General features: G+C 34.8%; 1 protein-coding gene across 1 annotated transcript; it reads left to right on the top strand.

Annotated features, from left to right (window-relative positions):
- Positions 1 to 395: 395 nt before the first annotated feature.
- Positions 396 to 4,452, top strand: LOC116340841. The gene has a single exon (XM_031767547.1). It carries the CDS (start codon positions 1,944 to 1,946, stop codon positions 4,320 to 4,322), a length of 2,379 nt encoding a protein of 792 aa, XP_031623407.1. The 5' UTR covers positions 396 to 1,943; the 3' UTR covers positions 4,323 to 4,452.
- Positions 4,453 to 18,172: the final 13,720 nt, after the last annotated feature.

Here is an 18,172-nt window from a genome sequence, read left to right as displayed (position 1 = left end):
CTAGCTGGTTGGTTGATGTGTGTTCGCCTTGGTCCTTGTTGGTGTTTTTTTGTGTGTTATCCTCTTTGCATTTTAGTTTTGTTGTTCTCGTTTGCCTCCGTTTAGAATTCTTCTCAAAGCAATCGTTGCAGTGGTTTCTACGGAGAATGAGACAAAAAAAAGAACTGTAACACATACGAACAGTAAAAATGAACGAGGGAGAGAACGGCGCGAGATCTCCGCGTACAAATGTTATGCATGTGTATGTGTGTATTGTACGTTTCGATATATACTCCAGAGACACAGTTCTCCGGCGATGATTTTCGATGTGCTTTGCTTTGGTTCCGAATTACACATGAGCGTACATGTTTGCGTTGTGTATTTTCAACGCTGAGGTTTGGCCCGTACGCACGACGATCGTAAAATTCAGTCGACGATTGTAAGCCGTACCGTTCAGACGTATTTTATCGGATTTCTACGCTTTTTCGGTTTCGGAATTCCAGAACTTAAAAACGCATTAGAAAAGAAGAAAATGAACCAAAAAAAAATACATAGAGAGAGAAAGATAATTTGGTTCAACGAAAGTTGTTAATTAAAAGGGAACGAAAAACGTAAAATAATAAACAACCGTGCAAGTTTCACTGTTTGTTGAATAAAAGAAGAAAACGGTCGTATTTCTCAAACGAAATTCATTAAGTGTTCTGCTTATTTGAGCAAATGACTAGTTTTTGGGAATGTGCTTGTGAAATATACAACAAAGAAACAAAATCAAATGAAAATCGAATAACATTTATTAAATGACAAGTGAATTGTAATAATTGGCCAATGAGAAAAGTTAATGGGTTATTTCTGCATGAAATTATGATGAAATTCATAAGAAACTATTCACTGCCATATCAAATGTAACTGTTCATATCAACCGCAATACCAAGGTGACACTGAAACCATTCTCGATAAAAAAAAACTATACGCACGTTAATGAAGAGGAAGGAAATATTAACACATATACACGAAACATATATGAAATAAAACAAATTTTTGTTTCTTGTGAATAAACATTAAAAACAAAAACGAAATATAACTGCTTAAAAAAAATTCTGCCAATTTAGTAACAGTTTGTGCGTGTTAAAATATCGTATATCACGTAAGCTGATTGGAAAGAAGCGAGAACGAAATAGAACTGAAACAAAGCAGAGCAAAACAATGAACACATTTGCCAAAGTCGTTCGGATTATCAGTGATTAAAGTGATTAAGAGTGCTTTTGACCGAATGTGCAGCTAAACGAAGAAATCCATATTCAACAACTACTACACACGAACAACTACTACACATTCATTGTGCAAATTGATCCAATTTGGCTCGATAAATCAACGACCGAAAATTATATTTTATATATTGTGAAGAAACAAGAGGGAAAAGAAAAAAGTAGTCGCCGTTTAAATTGTTCCGTTTTCACATAAATAAATCCAATTTGACTGCAATTGTGAAAGAGTTGCATTATATGTTGAATGCGGTGTGAAAAATTGCACGGAAAATATTTTCATCGTTATGTAATCGCAGCGAGATGAATCGCAGCTAGTATGTTCGGCTAAATGAAAGAGATTCCAACGTTTGAATGCGATTCAACAGACGAATTTAAAACGAAATAAAATTTAAAATCAATTTGATCTCGTCCCGTGTGAATTATGTATGATGTGCATTTAAGAGACCAATGACTCACGACGCGAAATTACATAATGCCTAGTTTGATTGCAGTTTAAAAAAAAGAAAACAAATAAAAAGAAATAAAAGCTACAACTTGAAAACAGAAACTGAAAATAGAATATCCAAATGTTAGTAAAAGACCCGAATCAAGTGAATAAATCAAATGTAATTTTTATTTCGTCGACAATCTTAACCAAAGTTTTTATTTTTTCCAATTGATAATTTTTTTTTCTTCATTTACAAAAATAACAAAACAAACATGACATCGATAAAGCGACATTTCATTCGTGAACTATTGACATTTACGGTGGTCGTACAGCTGATTGTATTATGTACATTGATTGGCAGTAGTGAAGGCTCATCATGCTATTCGGTGTGCGTTTGCAAGTGGAAAGGTGGCAAACAAACCGTCGAATGTACGCGTAATTCATTGATTACCATTCCCGAAGATCTTGAACAACAGACCCAAGTGCTAGATATGTCGGATAATAATTTACAAATTTTAGCGCGTGACACATTTAGTCGCGTTGGTTTGTTGAATTTACAAAAAGTTTATCTGCGTAATTGTCGTCTCGGTCAAATCGACAGTGCAGCATTCGATGGCCTCACAAATCTCGTCGAATTGGATTTATCCGATAACTTATTAACGGCAGTACCAACGGCAATTCTTGCATTTATACCATCATTACGCGAATTATCATTGGCCAGAAATCCAATTCAAAAGATTGACAGTCAAATATTCCGAAATAAACATACACTCACCAAATTGGACTTATCACATTGTGATATTCAAACAATAACGCCCGAAGCATTTATTGGGCTTCAAGAATTACAAGTCCTAAAATTGAATGGCAACAAACTCAATGAACTTCGACCGAGAACCATTGATACGCTTCAAAAATTGTCAAACATTGAATTACACGATAATCCATGGATATGTGATTGTCGTTTGCGTAACGCTAAAATGTGGTTGCATGAAAAACGACTGGTACCATCAATAGCACCGGTATGCCGTAGTGGTCCCGAACGCGTTATCGATCGAACATTTGATGATCTAAGCCAAGACGATTTTGCCTGCAAACCAGAAATGATGCCTGTTAATCGTTTTGTTGAATCAACGTCCGGCACAAATGCAACAGTCACTTGTCGCGTTCATGCTGTTCCACAGGCCGTTATAAATTGGTATTGGAATGGTCGTCAATTGAATAATGGTTCATCGTATAGTTCATATCAAAAATTGTACATTTTGGAAGATGGAGAGTATGAAAAACAAAGTCGTCTTGTTTTAACCAATGCACAAGACTCGGACTCTGGTGAATTTTATTGTGTGGCTGAAAATCGAGCTGGCAGTACTGAAGCCAATTTTACACTACACATTTCAATGCGTTCGGTTGGCACATCATTGGGAAGTCATCAAATTATTGGATTAAGTGCAGCACTTATTGTATTAATGTTATTCATTTTGGCAACGTCATGCTTCCTATTGGATCGTATGCGACGTGATCCATTTTTGGAAAGTAAATCACCCGGTCATTTGGAAGTGATCACAACAAATGCAAATCAACAAGTAACCGTTAATGGAAAGCCAACATGCAATAATATTTATGTGGACACAAATAATGTGAATGCATCGAATGCATTAAACGATCGAAAAGAGGCGAATGATGTAAAACTTGCGAATCCAGTACAAAAACCACCACGTTTAACCGATATTACATATTCAACAAGTCATTATGATGGTAACGGTAGCATTATTACGGCTGGTAGTGCATTGTTTGCATCGCCAACGGCATCCGCCGGTAATAATCCGGATTTAATAAATGATACAAAACGCTTCGGAAGTGGTGAATTCAATCCGCTAGCAATGGATGCGGCCAATTTACAAATACCAACCACATCGCAAAATTGTGATTCAATGGATCGTCATGGTAGCGGCGAATATAGTCGAGCCGGTGGCTGTGATTCATTATATCCATCTGGCCTGTGGGAATCGAATGGTCCAAGCCTAACACAAAATCAACAAACTCAACACAGTTTAGCGGCAGCCGCACAAGATTTGTATTTAAAACGGGCGGCAAATGCAACATTACAGCATGCATTCAATGGCAGCGGTAGTATTTATAGTGAAAAAATGCCAATCATCGAAAATATTCATACGATCAATTTTGATGATGAGACACATGGATCGACTGGCGTTGACTATCACAGTCGAACATTTCCACGAACGGCAATCGCTCAACATTTAGTTAGTAGTAATGGAATGCGCAGTAGTGAAAATATGATCGCCAGTGAACAAAACGATAGCGTAATTATCAATAATAACAATAATTTGAATAATTTAAATAATATGGCCGTTGTTACGAGCGGCATTAGTGCGGGCATTGCGACAAGCAGTAGCAGTAGCAGTACAAGTGGTTATCCATCTGATTATGGCCTTCCAATGGTACCGGGCGCCGAGCATCATAAATCACGCGAAGCATTACCACCAACCGGAATTTCAAATGCAAAAACTCTACGTGTATGGCAACGTGGTGGTGTTCCTGTACTACCACCAGTCACTGCATTGAAACGAGCTTTAACCAGCAGCCGAAATTCACCGGACGAAGGATACCAAGAAGGTTGTGGCACAGACGTGTAATTTCATTCTATCATACTATACATATTATAAATATATATATACTAGATTAGATACACGTTTTACCTTATAACACACAAAACTCCTTTCATACATAGACAACAACAGAATTACATCAAAAAAAAAAAAAACATGTATGAAAATGTACCGAAATTGTATCCCTTCTTGGATAGAAGCCAAAAAAACAAACAGAAACACACAAAATAAAGAAACAAATTCAGTATCATTCGTTCGAATTTACAAGGAGGGACAAAAACAGTTTATAGTAATTAACAAACAATGATTGAAGAAATTCTATATGGATCGAAAATCGTTTAACGTGATTCCATGAGTATTCAGATAAAAATGCCGACCGGAGAGAATTAGAAATGAGAGACTCAAATACAAACACATACACACAAATCAATATTTATATTTTTCTATTTTATACGAATATCATATCGACCTAATTTTCGTTTATCATACTCGCAACTTACATTCGAGTTTTAGATTGTATTAGTTTTGATTCATATTAATCTCTTTCTTTTTTATATGTACGTTTATTATTCAATTGCCTTTTGTGAGTTTTAATCCGATACCCGATTTGTAGTGTTTGGAAAATAATTACAACAATTTCGTGAATTGTTTGAGTTTTCACCGGATTTTTTTTTTTCAGAGTTCGTTTTTTTGTATTATTTATGAGTTTGATAAAAAAAAAAACAATACACATAGATTACGTTATTATGACAACAAATTAAAATTGTTTGATTTGTACGCGTATATTTTTATATGGGAATAGATTTATTTTGATGTAAAAGAAAGGAAGGTGTCATTTGAATTTGGGGGCGATCATAATGCAGCCGATCGTTCTAGTCAAATTAAGTCGTTTTATGACAGTAAATTGCGGATAATAATTTAAAACACACACAATAAAACAAAACTGTTTCAATATATGTATAGATATGTATATGTATTTAAAAAAAAGAACAAATATTTTTCCAATCTGTGGTATGAAGCGGTTATTTCGAAAGTCAAACACTTGCAATGTTTCATTTGTTGTCATACGATTTCAGAATTATAATTTGAATTTTGTGATTTCTTTTTTTTAAAACCGCTAAAAATTAATTGAATCGAAAAGCGAAGCGATTTCCCTGAAATTGGGATCGTCGACATCGATGTTAGTACAGAATAAATTGAAATTGGCCTAAACATTTAAATTCTTGTCACGTCAAATGAAACAACGCAATGTTATGCTATGCGCAAAGCCTTGACATATCACGGAATCAAAACGAGCTGTATTGAATGTGTGTGTGCGCGCGTTTTTTTGTTTTGATTTTTTTTCGTATATGGAAATCGATCCAAAGTAACACAGAATTGTATGAATTTATTCGTATGAAAAAGAAGAACACACAAAACACTTTAACTAACAGCTAAAGAATGAAAATTGTGGCAAATTAAATGAGCATTTATTAAACGTATTTAATGTCAAACTATAAATAAAACGATTGAGAAAAAACCGCAATGGATGATTCCATGTATAATTTTAAGAGGTGAAAAAAAAGAAGAAAAAAAAACATAAAAAAAGAAATACCTAAATAACGAAAAGACTTGTATATACGAAATTATCATTTAAAATCCAGATTGTGGTTATTTAAATTTGTTTAAGTTTAGAAAAAAAGGAACGAAACGTAATGTATTCGCCATAATGGCGGAGTTTTTTTGATGAAGAAAATTACATAAAAAGAAATAAATTGGACACATGATAATTCCTTCAAACTAGTAGGTGTACAGTGATAATGAAAACAAAAAAAAACCTAATAATAATTAAGTTATTCAATGACAGAAGAAAATCATATTTCGAGTAATAAAAATGAACAAAATAACACCCAAAAAAAATAATAAAGAAATTCCATTCATTGAGAGAAAAAACACTCACACACAAACATGTTACTAATTATATCAGATAATCCAAAAAAAACGGTATTTCACTTAGCACAATAGCTCTCTATACATATATGTATCAAATATTATTCATGAATGAAAGAAAAAACTTAAATGAATAAACAGAAAGACCGACAACCAAGCGCATATACCGAAATGTATAAGGAATCATTGTAAATAAAGTGATGATTAAGAAGAACAAAGAAACAAAAATTACATGAAAATATAACCAGAAAAAAAACACGAGAAAATTGGAAATAAAAATTCCGAAATATTGAATCGAAAATAAACGTTTTTTTTTTTACTTCATTTTACTTCATGATGTTACTGTAGATTTAGTGAAAACAGACACGACTCTGTTTATGTAGAATGAACAGCATGCACTGTGTCAGCACGCAGACACTTTCGCATCGGCAACAACGACGATGAAGACGGCAGACGAAACGAAAAATGTAAAGATGAACAAAATACACGAGATTCTTTTCAATGAGGTAAATCAAAAAATCAGACTCGCTTGCTCATCAAATGCATTACACATATACAATGGTGTCCGCTGTGCTGCTGACAATTGAAAAAAAAAACGAAACACACAACAACGCACGGCCTCTCTATGAACACCAATTACACGATAAACATTCGAAGTAAATAAATCGGAAACTAAGTCAACGCGCACACACATCAACATTGATCAACAACAATCTATATCGAAATGGATTAACAAAGCATTGGGCAAAAATCAAATTGTACGATACGAAAAAAAAAACTCACCGTCTTTCAAACAACGCATTTTTTCTGTTCCTTCATTTCCCTTTTCACTGCTTTCGGCTCACGCTTTTTTCTTTTAACTTTGTATTTTTTTTTTGCTCTTTACATTTGAGACTTTTTTCGATTCTTTTGCTTTTCACTTGTTTTTGTTTGTGTTGTTACTTTTTGGAGCCGCAGCTCGATTCGATCCAATGCTTAGTAAATTAATGATGCGGTAAGCGTAATCGTAATCGCACTTAATAATAACCTGAAACAAGAAAAATCAGATTTAATGGTAGGTCTCTAAACAAAGAATCACAGAGTATAACCGATAGGAAAGCGCGTATATGCGAACGTAAAATCGAAAGAAAAAAAAATGAATCGTAATTTACGTGCATTGCATACCGTGTTTGCGTTGTAATTTTGGAACCCAGATTTTTTTTTAGGTTTTGTTTCTTTCCATCTCACACACGGTACAGAGAAGTGAAGAGTAGACAGCAGAATGGTGGAAAGGAAAAGAAAGATCGAAGAAAAGAAAGATAGAGAAAACGTACACTTACAACTTGAATTCTTCCATACTTTTTATTATTCGCAAAAAGCGTCGGTCGAAAACGCTAAAATGTCATTTGAAAAAAAAAAGGCAAACCTGAAGTGTTCGTATAGATTTTAGCGTTTGCAAATTCATGAATAATGCTTTCTGATAGGTACATATTCAGTTTTTTTAGTAAAACTCGCACTCATTAAAATTCTTCAAAGATGCCGATACTTTTATCGAATACTTTATTGTTGTTTGAATGACGCATAGCTACGCTGGCAGCAATTTCACGTGCTTCAATTTGTTCGAGATAATCAAATAACATTTCTGGCATGATTATTAAAACGGTTTGATGTAAGTGACACGAAAGAATTCTGTTCAATTATTTGTGTTCAATCAGCGGTGAGAGCGAAAGAGCAATGGATTGCGAGAGAGAGAGAGAGAGAGAGAGAGAGAGAGAGAATATACGCAAATTTATTTTCGAAAACCGATGACACGTGCATTGAAAATTTAATTACTTTTTCCGACTATGAGCATTATTAAATTGATTTTGATAAATTGAAATTGATTTCTCTCGTTAGTAACCATCAGCGTCATACCAAAAGTCTTTGAAATTTCATTTTTTGTTTCTTCGGCATTCCAAGAAAACGGTATATATTCCAGCAAAAAAAAATGCACATAAATTGGTCAAAAACAGTTACACAACCGTATTTTCTGTATAGAAATTGGCTTTGGAAACTCCCGTTCTGAAACGAGTTAATGAAACGGGTGAGTAATTGTCTTCATTGAAGCCATGCATTAAACGTGCTTGTTTCATTCAATCAAATGGCAACTGAAATACGAAGTGTGTTTTGTCACAATGTACTAATTGCCATGAAAACACTGAAACTAGGAGCCAATATAAATAACACCGTCTGTGAACATGAAAAACTCACCATTTCCAAATAAATCTTTATGTAATGCTACTGCTATGGTTGAGTTCCAATCTTCGTTTAAACATGGATAAAATCAGAGTTATCAATCGTGATTTTTTGTGTGCCACTGCCAAATCAAGTCGCCTTCTCCGTCCATTTTTTTCTCTTTACAAAAGCACAATTGGGGTTCATCGCTGTCCACTTTACCCAGTGAGAAAGTGAGAGAAAACGAGAATTGTCTTGATGTGAAAAATCGTACAATCAGCGTGCAAAGCGTATGTGTGTTAGAATGGGCGATGACAAAAAAAGCAGATGTCGAAAAATCCTTTTTAACTCTCAGCGACAACCAATTTCAATTACGGTTATTTATTGTTGTTGTTATCGCTTTCAATGGCATCGAATCGAAATATATCCGCAACGAAATGTCTCACATATTCACAATGCGAAATGTGTTGAAAGCTAAACTATCGTAAATGTTGAAATGAAGCAAGTGTTTTTATTTTGATTTTGTATTTGTTGCTGGTGTGGTGCTGCATGATGCTATGGCACTGTTGTTATGCAAGATTCACCGTGCCATCGTTAAAATGCTGATATCGCTACAGAATAACAAGAGTATTGGTTACGTGCATGCCAAACCATTTTACTCTTCCATCTCTCGTCTAATCTCTTTTGTTGATGCTTCAGTTAGATTTCGATTGGCTGTCTTCTTTGTATATATGTGTTTTGGTTTTGTTTTGCAGTTCGATGTCCTTGTTGTTAACCGATATTACATTCAATGTTGTTGTGTTCTTTTTTGCTCTCATCGTCGAACAAAGCTCATGACTGGCGCGCCATACACTCTTCGTTAGTTTTCCGTTGGCATGTTCGCTTCGTTTAAATTCAATGGTTTTTCGATACCAATTTTTCCTGTCGCGTTTAGTATTTTGTCGTAGTAGGAATGGAACAACAACAACAATAAAATCGACAACAACTACTGCCACATATTAGATTGTCACTAGAATATCTAAACATGGCTGTGATGATGTGAATGCATCCATGCTGTCGATCGAATCTGATAACAAATGCCATTTCAATCATCAATTTTTTTTATATACATTCACACAAAACTACAGACAATTCGCCTTTTTGTGTATGTGTGTGTGAAAATGTGTTGGTCACGGCGATACAGTCTAAAGCAATTGAGAATTGTGTGATGTGCAAAAAACAGGGACAACGAGTGTTGGAATATAACGTGTGTATTGCGCGCACAACAACTACAAAGAAAAGCACATTCATAGTCCGTCGGTTGCAGACAACTTTTGATGAAAAAAAAGTTCCAAGCGACACATGGCATATATATAGCGATTGATTTGATGTCCCGAAGCAATATACAGAATTCACACACAAACGCATACACAAACAATACAAATAGTGCAAAACGAGACGGGCGCGACTCATATGTATGCAGTAGACAATGGAATAACCATTTCGAGATAACATTACGTTTACGAATTAGTTTCACAATGATCGTCTTCATCGTTCCTTCGTGCGACCCATTGAAAAGCTCTTGTATGATGTTTTTCATTTGAAAAAGTTTCCCAAAAGTGATTCGTTGAAATGGTTAAAGCGAGTGAACGGTACTAAGGTAATCGAGATATATAAAAAAACGAGAGCAAAAAACAGCAACATCGAGCGCCATTAATTTTTATTTCCACTAGAACTGTTTCAGATCACATTTTTTATGCATCATACCATTTGTGAAGTGCTTTCGAAACGTAAAACGACTCAATTCTGTTGCACATTTGGCAAAAGACAACTTGAGACAGGGAAAGAGTGAGAGAGAGAAAAACACAACCTGCCTTCTGATAGTCAAACTTAATGTTTCAATTTCAAAGTACATACTTCAACTCTTCAACTCTGCTGTGTTGAAAATCGTCAATAGAAGAAAAGAATTGCATGGCATGTAAATAGACCACATACTCAAGTAGATTATGTCACAGAGTTTCCAACCACTTGGTCGCCAGATTATTTGAAATTGATTGTTGAAAGAGGGAAAAAAGACGCCACATACGAAAAGCAATTGTAAACTATGGATTTTCTACATTCACATCCAACATCAGTAAGTTAAGCCACAAAGAGAAAGACACACTCACATAAACACATACACTTTAAGTATTGCTTTTTTTTCGCTTGGCTAATCAAAAAATTTTCACTGTGTGTCATTCTTTCATCTCTCTGTGCCTCATAAACGGCATTCCAAAGTGATGGAAAATATGTTTGCGTCTGTTTTCAGTTGGAAAAATGGATGTGGTTGTTGTAGCACGATTTTTTTAAATATTCAAATTAAAATGCTACACATCGTTGAATGTACGCCAGTAAATGAGACAGAAAGCCAAACATAGCACACAATTCACAATGATAAAACAAAAAACAGCATTTATCGAAAGGAATTAAACGAGATTTTTTTTGTTTAAATTTTGCAGTAGTATGGGCGATTCTCTATGGACATGACGACGCTTGAAATGACTGTGTCTAAACGCCTATTGTCTCGACTGTATGGCATAACAATTCATTTGCACTGTTTTTATTCTCTTGTACTTTTGATATATATTTTTTTTTTGGCTGTAATGTCTTGTGATGCGATGAAATATACTTTAATGAGTTCAGCGGGACGTTTTTTTAAATCAAATCGCAATCAGATAACTTGAAAATTACATTTCGGAGTTTAAGAAGTTCAACGGTATGCTCATATTTTGCTTCGGTGTGTGTGTTTTGTTTGGTTGCTGTTGTTGCTTCATTGCTAATTATTGTTTGGAAAACAATTCATTTTAATTTTTGACATACCTGAATCGTTGAGGAATTTCAACAACAAATCACGATGCCATGACCGCTGACTACACACATACACTGACATGCATCACAGTACGTCACACATCAAATACGCTAAAATGTTTCAAGATAAAGATTTACTTCTTTCTCCTGTGTCGCGGCATTTATTTTGAAATAATTCGCTCATTGTTTGTAGTCGCTGAAGCGTTTATGCGCAATCACTCAACTTTGACGTTGTATTTGTGCAAAAAAATAAGCGAAGAAAAAAAACTGTCGTGATTCATTCGAAAGCAAATAAAAGCACGGTATTTTATTTTCGATTTTCATGCAACCAACCAAAAAATGCATGGAATCATTTTTGGTGTAGTCGTTTGTGAAATGTGTGTAATATACCCAACAAAACATGCAGCAAATGCATCGCTTTCTTGAATTTCATGTTCAAAGCATTTTTTTTTTGTTTGTTTGAAAGGAAATCAATTATTTTTAAATCCAAAGATAATCGTGTACAACGAATGAAATAATTATACCGAATGCCAAAAAAAAAAAAAAACAATTTTCGGTGCGTTTGATGTTCAGATGAGGCAAAATGACCGGAAACGACCAATCACCACATTCATACCATTTGAATACTTTTTATGGCATTTGAAATACCTCGAAGGTCACAAGACCATAAAAAATTCAAGATTTCTATGGTGTCCATATCCACGAATGAAATTCCATTTCCGTTTTTTTAAAGTGCTTCAAAACATTATAGAAAATGAAATTCTAGTTTGGAACGATTCAAAATGCTAATTAGTATAGCGTCACATGGACGCTTATGGATTCGATGAAATGAGTAGCTGCTGACGCTGATTCATTTTTTTTGTCGCTGTATATCTCGTCACATGCTCTGTTTCATTTTAATTTCTCACCGCGTAATTTTGCATTGATTAACATTAATGTCAATGCTTATCATCGTCAAAAATGAAAGTGCTTTCATTTTCAACCACTTAATGCTATCCAAGTGAACGAGAGGAAAAAAGCGGTATTGTGCGTGAGACGAAAAAAGTATGAAGTGGAGCCAGGAAAAAGAATCGTGTTTCCTTCACACTTTCCGCTTCTTTGCACGGTACTTATTTCACATTCAAAATTAAATGCTTTAATATGATAACAAATTCAGACGATGGAGAGTGAGTAAAAAAAGACTGTGGCATGAGGGTTCTGCTCTCATTTTCAGCATCCAATTGTACTACCAAATTGACGGCGAACACCAAAAGCAGCAGCAAAAATTGCACGAAAACAATGGTTATTTTCATGTCAACTGATTTTCTGATGAGCGTTGAGAGTTTTAATTATTATTTTTTACTTTCTCGCTGCTGCTGCTGCTACTGCTGCTACTTCATTATTATGGCCATTCTTTACTCTTCGTCTTTTTCACTCTTCTTGGCCTTGCTTTTATTTTGCTGTGTTGTCGACAGAGAGATTTTAAGCTTAAATTATTTTTTGCAGTTGCTGCTTAATTGAATATATTAGTAATAAGCATTTTCCTTTTTAAAAAAATCAAACGAATTATTTTTAAAATAATTACGTTTTGTCTGTATTTCTGCTGTTTGATTTTAAGTGTACGAGAATTTAATTACCGTGAACTTAATTAAAATTGACATCGGAAAATCTATCGATTCATCGATGCAATGTGCATATAATTGGCTTGCTTGTTTGAATTATAGCCTGATGAAATATGAATGTTGCAAACGGAATAATTAAAAAGTACAGACAGAATACCATGTATTGTACAGAGAATGACAAATCCAATGAAACTTGGATGAATGTCTTTCTAAAATGAAATTGAAATTTTTCCTCTCGGACGGCTCGGAATCCGAATTCAATTGGATTTAAAAAAAGGACATGAGAAAAAGGTGCAAAATAAATACATATTTCATCAATTCATCGCTCAATGGTAACGAAATAATAAGTCTGTCGAGGTTCGGTTTCGAGTTGCCCGATTTTAATTTTAATTCCAATTTGTCGGAAAATATATCAACAAAAGCACATTTAATTGCTTCAATGTACACCTTTCCAAATGAATGATAATTAAATGTCATACGAGTAAATCAAATAGTTATTTTGGCATTTGCGTTTACTTGCGTGCGGTTTATGTGTGCGTATATGTACCTACTCTCTCTCTCTCTCTCTCCCTCTCTCCATGTGTGTGTTAACTTGGTACGAAAATATGATTATTAAATAAGGTGAGGTGAGGTGAGAGAGCGACAGACGGACACACATCGAGTGAGAGGTAAGGGGAGTATGAAACATGTAAACATAAACAAAGGATAATAATTATCATGTGAAACCTTTTTGCTGTTGTTGGTTTTTATTTACTATTTGGTTGTATGTTCATTTGCCTCTTGATTTTTCGTCTTTACCGCTCTAGACTGTTACTACGAAATATGTGTAGGTATATCTCTATCTATCTCTCTGTGTGTGCGAGTGACATTTTGAAACAGTGGCTTTGGCATCAGAAGAGCTTACTTGCAGGATCATCATGCAGCATTTGAGTGTTGAATAATAATCTAACAAGGTTAAGTAAATATGTCTTGAATATTAAAATATGTACAGTGCTATATGAATTAATGCTTTAAAAACAACAGCCGAGAAAAAAAACATAAAATAATGAGAGACAAAAGTAAATCAAACCTGTAAACACACTATTCGTAATTATATAATGCTGTGGTTAAACTTTTTCCCACTCTTTGTTTGGTTTGCTTCAGCTGACACGAAAAAAAAAACACATCAACAATAAGGTTTGTAAAAGCATGACACAGAAAAAAATGAATCGGAGTAAATTTTCCTTGACCGCTTGTCTTCTTTGAGTGAAATGCCCAAACAAACCACAATATTCTCGTGTTTCCTTTACCAACGACCTTTTCCGACATTTTCATTTTCAACAACGCGCACTAACAATAAAATTAATGTGTTTATTCACAGTGACAAGCATTGTGACTAAGCTAACTGTCACTCACTAAAGCAAACAATTTTATTCTCTTTCACTGTTTTTTTTTGCTCTCTTTCGATTGTTACAGTTACGGTTCATGTATCCAACTTACATTCTGACTTACCATGTGATACATCAATTTCTTGATTTCCAATTTATCTAGTAAATCTGAGATGAATATTCTGTGAAATGATTTGGTAAACCAGAAGTGAAGCCGGAAAATATTGCAAAGTGCTTAGAAATGATAATGCCAAACCAGTAACGAATTGCTTTCATGTGTAATGCATGTCTATATTGATGCGTCTATCACGAGAAAAAGGCAACAAATAACAAAAAAAAAATATCACAAAAATCCGCATGAAAATTGGTTGGGCTTTTTTTCTATATATATTACATTTATTTCGCATGGAATCTTGATGAAAACGAGCGCATGAAATTGACAGCACACACACAGAAAAAACCGTATATTTAGCACTTTTCTCTCTCTCTCTCTCTTTCTTTCAATCTCTTCATGTACACATAATTTCATATTTTTATTCCGTTATGTTGGTTCGTTCCATTTTGGTCGTCATGCGAAACGGAAATTGTGTGGGAACTGTCCGATTTGGTTGTAGATCCTAAGGCACTAAAGAGTCGTAATTCGCACGAAATTTCCAGAAATGAAGAGGAAATTTACCATCATATATGGTGTTATTATGTATCTAAATTCACTGGAAATATACCACTGTTTCATTTTATGTGGTTTATCCGGTGTTATATGTTGAAGCTGCGTGGATGATTGCCAGCAACAATATCATATGACAAAAAAAAAAGAAATGTCTGCGTCGAATTTAATGATAAAAGCTGAAACTGAAAGCACACATTTTAACTTGAACGGTCGATAGCAATGTGTTTTTTAGTAACGGCAAGCAATGTGTACTATCTGGATGACGTTTTCGTCAATTTCGTCCTCGGCATTCACTTGGGAAACCGTTTTGAAAACGGCTTTGGCAAACCATAGTCTAACATCAAAAAATTGAAGGAGTCAACAGTAAAATAAAGTTGGGAAGTACACATATACCGAGAAACAATGCAGTAAAACATATGGGGAAGAGAGGGAGGCAGAGGGACAGGGAGACAGACAAGGAGAGAACCAACATTTTATGCCTCACATCTTTTCTTATTTATTGAACAAACTATAATCCATAATTTTATCATTCGGTCAGTATATTTGGGTTCTGTTTTTCGTTAACACAAATCAAATGAGTCAGAAATGAAATGGAAAATGAGGAGCTGACATCGAAGACAACGAACGAATGAACGAACGAACGAACGATGATGAAGCTTAAAAAGAATCATTATATTTTCTGTATGGTTGTGCATTTTTCGCCTTTGAATGCGCACATCATGTGCTGCATACAAATCGAATTGTCTCATTGGATATATATATGTGTGTGTGTGTGTACAGTAGAGATGATGCTTTCGATGGCTATATGTGCTTACCAATGCTAACTGCCATTAGCATTTTCGTCTGGTGGCATTTTATTTTATCGCATCAAATCACACTTTACTTGACCAAAAATGAGATCAAACAAAGTGCTCGAATGAAGTCTGTTTTGTTCATCCTAAATCCATTCAGCCGAATATGGAGCAAATATGAAACAGGGGGGTCACCTCAATATATATTTGTATTCATCGGTGATCCCCTGGTTGAAACGGGCCATTTTCAGGCGCATGATTCATGTTTGTTCGCTGATACGGTCAATGGCACATGACTATGAATACAACAATGTGACCGTAGATTGTCTTGAAACTTTTTTTTTACCAAAACATTATACTATATATAACAGCATGCTTACTTAGTAGAAGATTGCATGCAACTTGCGCTTTCATACCAGTCGTACTTCGAACGCGTACAGCATACCAGCGTGTGTACGTTGTTGGTAATCGACACGATGAGATGGAAATAACCCCATAAATCTATTTATCTTTTGATTTGGATACTTATTTTCTTATTGAATTTATAGTAATGACATTTTCCGTTCGTTCGCTTCCATTCATACGTAGCATATTTACGGTTGCGGTGCTATAACGAAAATTTGTTAGCCGGCCACATTGAATACACAGTAAAAGTTTGTGTAATTTATGTGGTACGCCTGGCTTTCAAAACATTCGTTTTCATTTCGGTGTCCGTGTCGATGGTTTTATATATTCAGAACAGCAAACATTTTTCAGCTACTATTTTTCTTTTGTTCCAGTCGTTTTCTCTGTCTCTCCATTAAACGAAATGGAAATGTGAATTCGATACCGATGACAATGGTTTTCATCTGTATCACTTTCAAGCAAATTATGAACTCACAATGCGCACGATACAAACGAAGTCAAATTAATAATTGGGCTCTGCCATTTTTACGCCGTATGACTGGCATTTTCTCTCCTTCTCATTAAAACGCAATTGTGTGAAATGGGTCAGAATTTTCACTACTCAATATATACGTATTTTGTACACTTTTCATATAACTTCGATTTTTAAGTGCGGATTTTTACTTTGACACGCGAAAACGAAGCGAAAACACAAATGTTATTTGAACCCAACAAAAATGGAAATGTGTTCGTTTTCTGTTACCTCTCTCTGTCTGTATCGATTCGTTTCTCACTGCATGCTTGCCATCGTCAAGTGTAAAAGCTGTTCTAATTGAGGAAAAAAAATGTATGAAAAACGATCTGGAACATTTTGTGAAAATCAACCCCTCACCATGTTCAATTACAGCATAAATTACAAATTTTAATTATTTTTCTTGTGAAGCGCAGAAGCGCAATTGTGACGGTTAAATGGGATGGAGCAAATCACTTTCCTCTCTCCTCATACCACCGGTAGCTTTTTTTTTGGTGTTGATGGCGGTATTTTTTTCATCTTTAAATTCGACCCAAATTGCTGAATATTTTGATTTTTCTGTCTTTCAAGTATATATGGGTTGAACATCATGTATTGAGTTTCCAATTTTAAACGGCGTAAATGAAATGTCCATTCAACTTGTTTTTGATATGAATGAGAATGGGCTCGGAAAAAAACAAGATATCTCTTGAAAAGTTTATTTATTTTTCTTGTGTGTACCTGTGAGCCGGAATTTATTGAGAGTAAAAAAAGGCGAACCAGGGGGAAATGTATTATATCCTGTAATGTGGTTATCAATCGAACCACGTGGCCACATTGATGCTGTGCGGGGTACCTTTTCTTCAAATTCAAAGCCCGGACATATACCAACATTCAAAGCGGCTCAACACCATAATCGAATAACGAATTCAACAATAGACACTCACAAATTCGGTATGTTTTTTTTTGTATGCGGGATTCGGAACAAGCGTGCTAACCATTTTTCATCGAATGAAAAGCATGACGGTGAAAAAGCCACTGTTGAAAGATTTGATTATGGTTCCTTTAGTTTGCGTCTGCAAAATATCCACGCGTTGCCTGTGAATGATTAGGTGTTAGTATGAAAATGATACAATAGATTTTCTATCGAGTAACAACTGTCTATTGATAAAAATGAGTGTGTGTGTGTTTTCAACGCCAAGGCTACTACCACCGCCAAGCGGCCGACAAACATTCTGAATCTACTGTTTCACACTGTGTGTCTCGAACTCGGCTTTATTCGTTTGGTGCTTTTTTTATTTATTTTTTGTTGCAAATGCTTTGCGGTTGAATAGAAATTTTGAAGTTTTTTTCCGTGGGTACATTTTGTATGCTTAACGCAAAAAATCGCACCTTTTTATATCGCACAGCCGACATGGTTTATTTGTATATACAAGCGGTTTTTTCTTGTGAAATTGGCAAGCTTTTTGTATTTGTTCATACTACGGCATTCAGTAAACATCATTCAACCACATTTTTGTATGGCCGATGGTAAAAATGATTTTTATTGAAAAGATCACCGCATAAAATGAAATGTGAATGCGATTTAGAAATGGTCGGTGAAAATGT

Source organism: Contarinia nasturtii, unplaced genomic scaffold, assembly GCF_009176525.2.
Source record: "Contarinia nasturtii isolate CC-2019 unplaced genomic scaffold, AAFC_CNas_1.1 Cnas_scaffold_695, whole genome shotgun sequence".
In the NCBI taxonomy this organism is placed as follows: domain Eukaryota; kingdom Metazoa; phylum Arthropoda; class Insecta; order Diptera; family Cecidomyiidae; genus Contarinia; species Contarinia nasturtii.
This window is presented reverse-complemented; position numbering and strand designations above follow the sequence as displayed.